The sequence below is a fragment of the Tachysurus fulvidraco genome, chromosome 8 (genome assembly GCF_022655615.1).
Source record: "Tachysurus fulvidraco isolate hzauxx_2018 chromosome 8, HZAU_PFXX_2.0, whole genome shotgun sequence".
NCBI lineage: Eukaryota > Metazoa > Chordata > Actinopteri > Siluriformes > Bagridae > Tachysurus > Tachysurus fulvidraco.
Window position 1 is genome coordinate 11,655,980 of NC_062525.1, and position 11,869 is coordinate 11,667,848.

General features: G+C 39.7%; 1 protein-coding gene across 1 annotated transcript; it reads right to left on the reverse strand.

The window, feature by feature from the left end:
• Positions 1–5,838: 5,838 nt before the first annotated feature.
• On the reverse strand, positions 5,839–9,148 carry bambia (BMP and activin membrane-bound inhibitor (Xenopus laevis) homolog a). Its single transcript, XM_027177459.2, has 3 exons — positions 8,663–9,148; positions 7,173–7,463; positions 5,839–6,766 (listed from the first exon to the last, which is right to left on the reverse strand). Exons 1-3 carry the CDS (start codon positions 8,736–8,738, stop codon positions 6,342–6,344), a joined length of 792 nt encoding a protein of 263 aa, XP_027033260.1. The 5' UTR covers positions 8,739–9,148; the 3' UTR covers positions 5,839–6,341.
• Positions 9,149–11,869: the final 2,721 nt, after the last annotated feature.

The window sequence follows — 11,869 nt, forward strand, 5'->3', positions numbered from 1 at the left end:
TCACCCAACAGCAAATTATACCTCCATGTGGTGACAGTCTGTACAGCGAACAAACAGATAAATTCACTTCGTCAGTTGGTTTTACGACATCATTTGAGTTTATTAGTGGGAGGATCCTCCTGTGTGTGATGTAACATTTCAATTAGCCAGTTTTTCCACAAAACTAACTTCTGTTTCAAAAGGTAATCATATAGACTAGCTGTGTGGGAGTTATTGCTGTACTTCTAAGCAGTTTGTGTGCTCTTTTGCTATTCTATAAAACGACACAGAAGTGAATAAATAAGACACTGTTTTGTGTGAGAACCAGCCTGATCATGCAGAATCGGGCACAAAAGTACAGAAAGTAGTTAAAGTGAATGACTTCAGTGTCTTTCCCAAGATAATGATGTGAAAACATTTTTCTTCATGGCCACCCCATTGTACTTAGGCTCTACTCCACCCTGCACATAATTACTGAGAGAGGTGTGGCCTTTGGCATTCATCAGCAATCATAAGCTCTCCTGAAAGAGCGTTTACAACCTGCGGTACACAGCCTCGGTCCCAGTAGAGAGAAACGTGATAAGATACTGGCTTCAAGGCAAAATTAACTAAGTGCCCTTTACCTGAGCATTTCTGAATATAACCAGCAGTTGCTACTTCACTACAAGGTTTCGTTGGATGAATGTCTGCAAAGTGACTGAAACTTTCAACATTTAGCTACAAGAAAGACAGCTCATTTTTAACACAGGGCAATAAAAATGTGCCATTTTACTAAAGCATTGTTCCAATAACCTTGTAAGGCCCTTGGATGTCTCATTATAGCTTTTTGAAGAATGATATTTCCGTCCACCGTTCTAAGAAAATGAATCGTCAGAACATTTCCAGCCTATTCACAACTAACCCACAGTGTAACTATACAGCTGTTGTGTGAAAAACTGATCCCAGATCTGCACAGGTTCAACAAGAAGGTTCAACTAAGCAGAAATGGAGCTGGGTTTTTTTTTTCAAGCTGTGTAGTGGGGAGAGACACAGGCTTCTCTCCTTTCAATACTGTAATCCAGGGGCTCTGCGCTCACAATACACATACATTATATCACAGCAGGAGGCCTGGGGCTACGGCTGCCAAGCCAGGGTGTGTGTCACAGTTTAAAAAGGAGCAAAGAAAAAAAAGATAAGAAGCTTCTCGGGCTGTGAGCCAAATCTGCTTCTGTGAAATCCAGTATTAGTCTCAAGCAGTATGCACGCAATCTTTTATAGTTTTCCATCCCTTTTTCCTCTGTCTCTTTCTTTAGCTACACCGTTGTGTTGGTGGTTTGTTTTACTTTAACTCTTCAAAGAATATTCATTATGGAATACGATGGAAATTTTAAATCAGATTAACAGGAACAGGCTCCAAATCTGTGTAGACGTTTGAGTCATCAGAATGCTCAAGCTATTTTGGTTCCAGCACTGGGGATTTACTTCTCAATGGTGACCAGATTAAAGTTCAACTTTCAGCTAAAGTCCACCAAAAATGTCACTATAGCTGGAATAATGTAAGACTGCCATTTCAGGATAAAAGGTTTATTGGCAGGGGCAGCAGTAAATTCCTGCTGAAGTTCACATTCACGTTTAGGAATATGTTACACACTCATTAATAATGTTGTATCTCCAACAGATAAAAACGTTTATAGATTGTAGCTAATGTTGGTTAAAAATGTCAAGGTCAATTTGATTGATTTATTTTGGCACCTAAAGGTCATCTGGCTTCAACCCGAGAGAAAATACCTTCTTGAACATGCATGTTTATCGATCCATCACTCCAGTAGCTTACAACAAGAACCAGACAGAGGCATTTTAACCCTCTGTGTAACTTTGACTCCTGTATCTGCACTTCCGTACACACTTCAATAGATCAGTCACACTCAATCACATGTGCTAGAGGCTCCTGGTCAGGCCTGGCCTTGTTTGGTGGTTTAGATAAACCTGTGTCCATTAGAGCTGCAGAGTGGAGTGGGTTTTAGCAACTAGGGGTCAGTGGCTGAAGCCTTGCTCTTAAGAGCCCAACATTGTTCTGCCATCTATGGATGGGTTCCTCAGGGAAGGATCATACTGCCTACCATGCAGAGAAGGCTTTTAAGTGCTTGTAGATACACTGTGTCTACAGATTAGAGGGTCTTTACTTGGTGAGAGTATGCTGGAAAGATACAACATAACATACAACCACTATGGTTGGCTGAGTGTAAAACCCACAATCTCTGAACATACAAGTTAGTTCTGATTAGCGTTAAAAGAACAGAAATACTGCCACTCCAGAAAGAGTTGGCCACATCCATGCTCCAGGATGACCTTTCCCTCCCCATGTTAGAGCACTCAGCTGCTCAGACAAAACAAAACAAAAAATAAAATGCCAATGTAAAGAGGTTGACATTCAGGGTTTAAGAAGTATGGACCGTCTTTTAAACATTGTGAGCATTATCATTTCTCTGTTGGAGTAGATTTATATCTAAATGTTAGCCTGACATTGGGTTAAATGTTTGGAGAGCAGAGGACCATGAGGACATGTTTCCGGTTAGTGTTTTGCTGTCTTCAAAGCATGGAGCTCTGCTTGTCCCTTCCTCTCAAGCAAATATTTACATATTCAAGCTATTAAATGGACACTTGTCAGAAGGCCATCACTTGAGTTTCCAAGGCGAGGTCCTTCAGAGTTTTACTCCCAGCATTACACATAAATAGCTGTTGTGGACTGATGGATGGTGTTTGTTTGTTGGGAATGCCTAGGTTTATTACATTAGCAAAACTAATAAATAATCATTTGAGACATCTGCATTTTTTAAAATTAACATTGAAAGCTAAGGCTATCTTCACATCTTCACATGCATGCTTGTTTGATTTAAATGGCTAATGGTCTCAACGTCCAACATTTTTTTCTATTTTGATCATTAATGATTTAAAAGTGTGTATGGGAAACAAAAAATTATCAAACATTTTGACTTAAAATGGACTGGAAATGATACCAGTCCAACCTTCCATTAGCAAAGAAAAAATCTAACTTTGATACATGTATACAGATAATGTTGGATAGTCCACTGGCTTATCCATATTCAATCACACACTGACAGCTACTGCCATAACAAAATTGTGTAGCATTAGAAGGTTATGGTCATCAGGACACTTGAAATGTTTTTTCTTCATTAATGAATGTGATTAACTGCTAAAATGAAAAGAGTGAATGCTAAACTGAGCTCATTTGATCGTAGCATGTAGTCACAGTCTGGAAGATACTTTTGTAATTTGCAATGACTAAATGACTAAAAAAAATTTAGGCAGAAAAAAAGAAAGTTTACAAGTAAGAGCGCAATTATTATTATAATCTCTATTAGTATGAAGAATATAGTATTGTAGTATTATTACTCAAATAATGTCCAGCACTTAATACAAAGCACAATTTATAATAAACTGTATGTATTTATCTAAAGCACAGAGCTGCTGATCTCTGCAGTGAGAAGCAAGGAAGCATAGACTCCGGTACAATAAAACTAGATCGCTGAATGACAACGAGAGCAGTTTGAAGTCACATCAAAACAAATTGAGCTTTTGTGGCACACTCAGTCGGTGCCTCTGTCAAATTTACATCTCAATGCAGGCAGTCTGGTGGGCCAGTGGCATGGTAAATGAGCAATGCAAATAGTACACGAGCTGCTGTCTCTTTACAACACACAGAACATCTAGAGAGACACCAACTCCGGACATGTTTGTGTCTAATTAAGTTATTGAATTTAATGAAGCTTTACGCGTTTCAGAACAATAGAAGGATGTTACACGGCCGAGCATGTAAAGACACATACCATCATCAAATAAACGATTAAAGCACTATGAGCAACACTTGTGCTTAAGACTTTTCAAAAGTTCACAAGCACAACACTTACCCCAAGGTTTATGTGATTGGCAGAGATTTAATTGCCTTCCATGTCTTAACATGCTAACTCACACTACAATCATCCTGTAACTGAAGTGAACTGAGATGGATCATATGCGATGGAAATATATTTTATACACTAATTTTTTTAACAACATATAAAGAAGTCGTCCAGTCTTTATGGTGCCTATATTCAACAACAACATATTCTATAAAATAAACAATTTCTATCAACACTAATAATAAATCATAAACTGCATAGAAGAGTAAGCAAATACAGAAAAAAAATTTACATAGTGAATAACAGTTGAAATTAATTAATGATCAAGATACACGAGTCAAATCACTTGAAGGGTTTGTGTGTATTTTTTAAACACACTTTAGCTGATGAAGCAGATGGTGGCCCAAGCTTGGTTGAGTTCACAACACAGTTGGAGCATTAGCTTGTCTAAACTCTCAGGCTTTTGTTATCATTAGGTGAGCACTAATAGTCCTGAGGGAAGCTATCCTCACTAATGCTAGCGGCTGTTAAGTGGATGGCTTGCTAATGGCGTCTTCCAGGGGTTCGCAGAAAGATCACCTGAGATGGCCGAGCACTTAGAACAGAGGTGCCGGGCAGATTAACCATAGTGGGGATTGAACTTAATTTCAGTCTGGTAAATCAGCATCCAGAATCTTCCAGGAAGTGGCTAGGCATCGGAACTTAACTATTACTGACAGCCCAAAGAAGGGAGCATTAGATTTAGTTTAGTTACCCTACTTTTTACAGTCAAAAACAACAAATCATGTAAATAAATTGCACATGGTGCCACAAATAAAAACATTTAGTTGTTTTCAGGTTTTACTTTTCTGTGGGTTCCAGAAGGGCATTGATTTCAACATAACTATTTAGAAGTCTATGTCATTAAACTATTACTAGAATTAAACCATGACTAAACAATGAAAACAATATCTCACTACATTCAAACCAAATACACAATTCTACATTTTGAATATATTATGGAATAAATCTCTTTAACTGAGTCTTTTAGACATGCTACTATCCCTTAAAATGTTTGTCAAGCACCTTAAATATTTTTTTATTTTTATTTATTTGAAATAATGCTTCATAATTTCTTTACTTTTTAAAGGTAAAAAATGTAGGTTTAATAAAAAAAACAAAAAACAAACATAGGCATCAGATAATTCTCTATTCATGTCTGTTGAAGATTTACGCAGCATGCATACCAACCCCTGGCACGTGTTACCGTGCCCCACTCGACAATCTATGACTAACACACCAACATAATGTTAGCATATTAAAGATTCAAATCGATTCATAAGAATTGAATCTAATGTTTTTTCTGTGCCGTGTCATAATCCATTACACACATCAGAGCTGAAAAGATTTTTTTTTTCTAATGTCTTCACTTTTGTCTGTGAATATTCTGAGCTCTTTATTACACCATCTCCATAGCAAACTAATTCACAGTGGAATGTGAGCCTTAGGTCAAGCTGAGCACTGTGGTTTGCAGATCAGTGTGTGAGTACAGTTACCAGGACACCATTATATTGACTTACTCTGAAAATGGCAAAGTTCTTGGAGCAGGTTTGTAGCGAGGTGAAATCTCCAAGCTGAATGAATACAGGAGAGTTACTGTGCCTGCAGAGTGCAAGCTGAGGGCCCGGCGCTTACAGCTTCCTGACATTCCCTCACATGCTAAATAAATACTCTCTCAGATGGCAGCATTAATCCCCAGAGGATGAGTGTAAGAGCGAGAGATGTAATGTAATGTGTCCCCTCTGGAGGGGTTTCAGAAATGATGCAGTGCATTGGAAAGCCTTAGTTTTAAACAAGGACACTGTGTTAACTTCCCTGCATCTGCTAAAGCTACACTTCAGATAAAACAAGAATCTGTAAAACACATTAATACACATAGTCTTGTTAGAAAAAAATAAGAATAAAATCACAGCCAGACATGTTGAAACATTTACAGTCAACACAGTCCTTTATTTATGGAACTTGACTGAATTTAAAAAAAAAAAAAAGTTCATATTTATACCCTGGTGTCAGTTTTTTATCTTCCAAAATGCAAAAAGTATTTTCATCTCCATTTTATACAAATGTGCAAATAAGATGAATCCTTCAGTCTTCAGTGTCAGTCAAGGATCCACAGGACAGGGCTTGAAAGGCTTATTTCAACAACCCCGCCCTTTCAAGCGTTAATTCAAGTAAAGTGCTCCATGAAGGAAAAATCATCAGACAAGGCATCTGTGGCCTTTTCATTTCTCTCTCCATTTACAAAGGATAACAATAAAATCACAATGCAAATGGAAAATAATAATAATAATAATAACAATAATATTAATAGCACAGCAACAAAATGCTACACAGTTCAAACACAGTGAACGTTCGCGCTCTGGTGCCCAGGGACCAGCGAGCAAGTTCAATCCCAGCACATAAGCCTGGTGAAGTAGTCACTAGTCATACGAACTCAAGTTTGCCGTGGCCTGTGTACATGCCCCAGTGGACAAGGGAGAGAAAGCGTTCGCCCCCTTGTGTGCTCAGTTCGGCCTGCCGAAGTTTATCGCATCCTGCACAACAGTTTTCATGTCCAGTCACAGGCACCATGCACTCCAGGTCCAGCTTTGCCATGTGGCCCTTCTTGGTGTGGTTATGCCCATGGAAGCTGTAGTGCAGGCGCGAGAGCATCTGCTGTCTCTGGACCCGGAGCCGCTTGTTCTCACTGCGCAGCATGCGAAGTGCCAACATAATAAGAAGCACCAGGATCAGGCCTCCGGCGATGGGCACAGCGATCACAGCTGCTCGGAACCACACCTCCTTCGCCGAGGCTAACTCTTGAACTCGTGTGATCAGGTTCTGGTTTGAGCCGGCCGACTGATAACGATCTGAAAAAGCAGAGATGAGTTTCTTTCATAAGTTTTCGCTTCATGTACATGTTTTCTGTGTGTAACAAGTGCTGTGTGTAGCTGTTTGTCTGTAACATGTTCTCTCTGAAACACATTCCTGCACAGTGAGGTATTACATAATACACATGCCTTGTTATCTGTGGAATAGTGCTCAAAGGTAAACTATCTACTGCCTACTAATCATTTAGGCCATTAAATCATCTGAGAAAAAACAAAACAACAAAAGAGCCTTTAAAACTCAAGCTACTTACATCTGGTGCTCAAGGAAAATCAACTGAGCATACTTAATATTTTGGAAATCTATTTAATGTATTATAACTCATACATATATACATATATATATATATATATATATATATATATATAAATATATGTTAGTTCTCACCTGTGGGGTCACTTCGTGTGTGAACAATACTGGGTAAACCCCGATAGTTGCACATATCATCGTGACAGCATTCAATAGGAGAAATAGGAGATGGACCTCCACTTGAAACATCTGAGTTCTTCTGATTGCACACATCCACAGAGTTTAACAGTGGGTCTAGACATCCATGTGTTAATGGGGAGTTTGTGTTAAACGGGTCCAAAGCTTTGGTAAAACAGGCGTTGAGCTCCGACTTACACATGTATCCAGTGGCAACACACTGTGGAGCATCACAGTAGCACCTGATCTCTCCTGTAAAACAAAATGCGTATAAATAAGTGCCAAGTCAAAATTAATACAAGTCACAAGTCACGAATAATCTGCAATAAAAACTGCTTGACTTTAATGTTCTTAAAAGCATTTACCTAAATGTTTCGTGCTTAATAATAACAACAACATTAATGTGTACTATTAATGCTTTAAAAGCCATGGTTTCATTTAAAGAGAATCAGTGTATTAAAATTGCACTTTAAAAAAACTCTTTAAATGGGAAAAGTAAAATTCATGTTGCATTGCAGAGGCATCTGTGTAGAAACAAAGTTGGTTAAAAACTTGAGAAAATTAAAACCAATATCCAATATTATTAACACAGTCATGGATATTAATACTCTTATGTCCACTGTGTAAAATAGCAATTTAAATGGCGTGTCAACCACAGACAGTTTATGAAAATTTGTAAAAACAGAGCTGTGAAGTCAGTCTTGCATCTTAAATGTAAGGCCTATTATGTTCTTAAGAAGTTACTGACAAAGTTCAAACTAGTCAAAACTAGAAATGGCAGAAACCATTGACAAACACACATTTCTGCGCATGAATTAAATTTTAAGATTAAAATTGATTTTAAACTGTGTGAGAACTAACTGCCAGTGTGTGTGTATACCAAAGCACACACAGACACACAAACACAAACAAACACAGGTTTTGTATGGGTGTCTGCAGACCTTTAGGACTCACGTTACAGTTCATCACTCTTGTTAGTGTAAACTGCTGACACACAACACACAGCACTAGAGTCATACAGGCTGTGCACTAAACATATAGGCACAAGTATTATAAACAGTCTATTCAAAGTAACTTGATGGTGCCTTTGAATAAAATTTAAATTCAAATTGAAATGATTCTTCAAGGAATCATTCAGAGTATAAGAATGTTTGCAGCAAAGTTCTTCCATCTTAGAAAATTGTTTTTTGATGACCAGTTTTAAACTAAAAAAAAAACTTTTTATAACTTTGTGACTACAATTAATATGTTAATTGCAGTCTAACCGCCATAGTTTCAGATTTACAGTAATGTAGATGAAAACATTTCTGATTATAAACAAAAATAAGGGCTCAGTTCCAGTGCGCACTGAGCAGGGCTCTGTTTTGGGCCCACAGTCTTGCTATAGGTCAAACTCTGCTGTTTGAAAAGATGAAATACATAAAAATAAAGATTGGTCAGTTTTGCTTTACCTTTAGTTAGGAGCATAGCCATGGCACAGAGTTCCAGCTGAAGCCAAAGTGAAACAAAACTGGAATGGCGATCCATTTACGACCAGTTTACAGTCCTTTAAGCCAGAAACAGAGACAAACTCCGATCTGTCCGATCTGTGTGTGTTTAACACTTGGTTACATGTAAATACTTGCTTACATGTGGATTATCACAGAGATGATTAAGTGCATTCCCGCAGTTCCTTCGGTCACATCATGCGCAAAAGATCTCCAGTGCCAAGAGCGCAGAGTCTCAGTCTGGGATGTACTAATCTACCGCACAGAAACTGTCCCTCTGCAGAACATACACAGTCACAAGGCGAAAGAAAGCTTCCGAAACACGGAGTAGGCGAAAAAAAATCAATGCATTGAGGTGTAATCCAGCTGAAGCAGCTTCTGAACAGGACACACGACCACACGGCCGACTGAACCGCGCACTCACAAGACAACAAGTTATCAGCACACGGCTTTGGGAACCTCACAAGGACACGCCCTCTAAGATCACCGATTGGCTAGAGGTGTTGGTTTATTTGCATGCGCTGTACGATTGGCGTTCGTATTGGTTCACGCGGCGGTCACACAATGAACCCGATTAAAGCTGCAATTAAGAAATAAGGAAAGAAACTATTAAATATAAAAGAGCGAAAATGGTTGATTTAATAAGAAAACACTCAAATGCGATTATTACAATTATAATATTAATATTGAAATATTAAAATAATGACATATTGAATGGGTATAAGAATAATCTTGTGTTCTATGTCTTAGGCTACTGGTTTGTGATTAACAAGTTAAATGAATAAGTCTTAATTAAATGGATGTATTGTATAAAAGGTTAGAATCAGCATTGCTGTTAAAAAGATGACCGTTTGAAGTAATACGTGTGTTCCTGACTACAGAAGTCTCGGAAGGTCGCCTATAGAGAAAAGCGAGAGACTCGAGTTGAGCGGTTAGATAAATTAGCAATCCAAAGAGGCCCATGGCGCCAGAGAGCAGACACAGACAGACAGTGACACTCAATTAGGGCCGAGTCGATCCCATACAACACACACACACACACACACACACACACACACACACACAGAGAGAGAGAGAGAGAGAGAGAGAGAGAGCGAGAGAGAGAGAGAGAGAGTTTGTGTGCGTGTGTGTGAGAGAGAGAGAGAGAGAGAGAGAGAGAGAGAGAGAGAGAAAGACTGTGTGTATATAAGAGAGAGAGACAAAGTGTGTGTGTGTGTGTGTGTGTGTGTGTGTGTGAGAGAGAGAGAGAGAGAGAGAGAGAGAGAGAGAGAGAGAGAGAGAGAGAGAGAGAGAGAGCACTGATCGATATCTCACCGTGGCCCCTCCGGTCTGTTCATATGTTTATCATTTAGGACAGGACACTGTTTGAAGGCAAAGTGAAAATCTCACCAGCAACTCTGAACCTCTAGAGATAAGAGAAGTGGTTATGAAACTAATACAGGTTTTGGACACATACAAATGCATAATATAATTTACCTGTAAAAATACAAAATGAAAACGTGAATAATGAGAACAGTCGGATGTCCAGATCTGGATTATTATACTATCATATGGACATGTTGTAAATCTAGTCAACACCAGTTGTAGGAGAGCTCCTTGTGGAAAATAGGGTTTTGTGGGGAAAATAACGAGAACAACTTGAAATAGCCTCAGGCACGGAGACTTAATGTCCATAAAGCGGCGCCTGAAACACAAACACTTTAATCAAACCTACTATTAAGAAAACCTTGTAAGCCACACACTGGTCAATACTAAAACTCTGGCATGCTGCTTTGATGATGTGATCATGCTCTGTGCTGATAGCTCATCGTGTTTACAGGTACAACAACTGGTGAAAAGCCAGAGAGACAGACAGAGAGACGCTATTAAGACCGAGTGCCCTTTGGCTGCAGATAGAGGGCCATCGATCCAGTCTCATAAGGGGTATAGAGAGAGAGAGAGAGAGAGAGAGAGAGAGAGAGAGAGAGAGAGAGAGAGAGAGAGAGAGAGAGAGAGAGAATGTGTGTGTAAGAGAAAAAGAGAGAGAGAGAATGTGTGTGTAAGAGAAAAAGAGAGAGAGAGAGAATGTGTGTGTAAGAGAAAGAGACAGACAGAGAGAGAGAATGTGTGTGTAAGAGAGAGAGAGAGAGAGAGAGAGAGAGAGAGAGAGAGAGAGAGAGAGAGAGAGAGAGAGAGAGAGAGCGCACTGACTGCAGTTTGGGTAATTGTCGGGAATTTCAGAAAGGCGCCAGTGCGTTCAGTAGCTCTAGGCTATATGCCCAATGTGTTCAGTAGCGCTAGGATATATGCCCAGTGTGTTCAGTAGCGCTAGGATATATGCCCAGTGTGTTCAGTAGCTCTAGGCTATATGCCCAGTGTGTTCAGTAGCGCTAGGATATATGCCCAGTGTGTTCAGTAGCTCTAGGCTATATGCCCAGTGTGTTCAGTAGCGCTAGGATATATGCCCAGTGTGTTCAGTAGCGCTAGGATATATGCCCAGTGTGTTCAGTAGCGCTAGGATATATGCCCAGTGTGTTCAGTAGCGCTAGGATATATGCCCAGTGTGTTCAGTAGCTCTAGGCTATATGCCCAGTGTGTTCAGTAGCGCTAGGATATATGCCCAGTGTGTTCAGTAGCTCTAGGCTATATGCCCAGTGTGTTCAGTAGCGCTAGGATATATGCCCAGTGTGTTCAGTAGCTCTAGGCTATATGCCCAGTGTGTTCAGTAGCGCTAGGATATATGCCCAGTGTGTTCAGTAGCGCTAGGATATATGCCCAGTGTGTTCAGTAGCTCTAGGCTATATGCCCAGTGTGTTCAGTAGCGCTAGGATATATGCCCAGTGTGTTCAGTAGCGCTAGGCTATATGCCCAGTGTGTTCAGTAGCTCTAGGCTATATGCCCAGTGTGTTCAGTAGCTCTAGGATATATGCCCACACCTTTCACACGTTCTGCGGCTAACAGCAAGGCCAAAGGCATAATACCCCAGAAGTCTGGGGTATATTTTACACCAAAGCAGTCATGTCTGTTGCACAAGACTAGTGCGAAATCCTACCCCTCCTTCCGGAAACTAGCCCATGTAGTAATATATAGTCTATAGACAGGGGATTTTCCTCCTAGCGCCAGTGTTCACGCTTACGAACGTTCGTTCCAGGTGTAATAACGAGGAAGTGCTGCCCTCTTGTGTCTACCCCT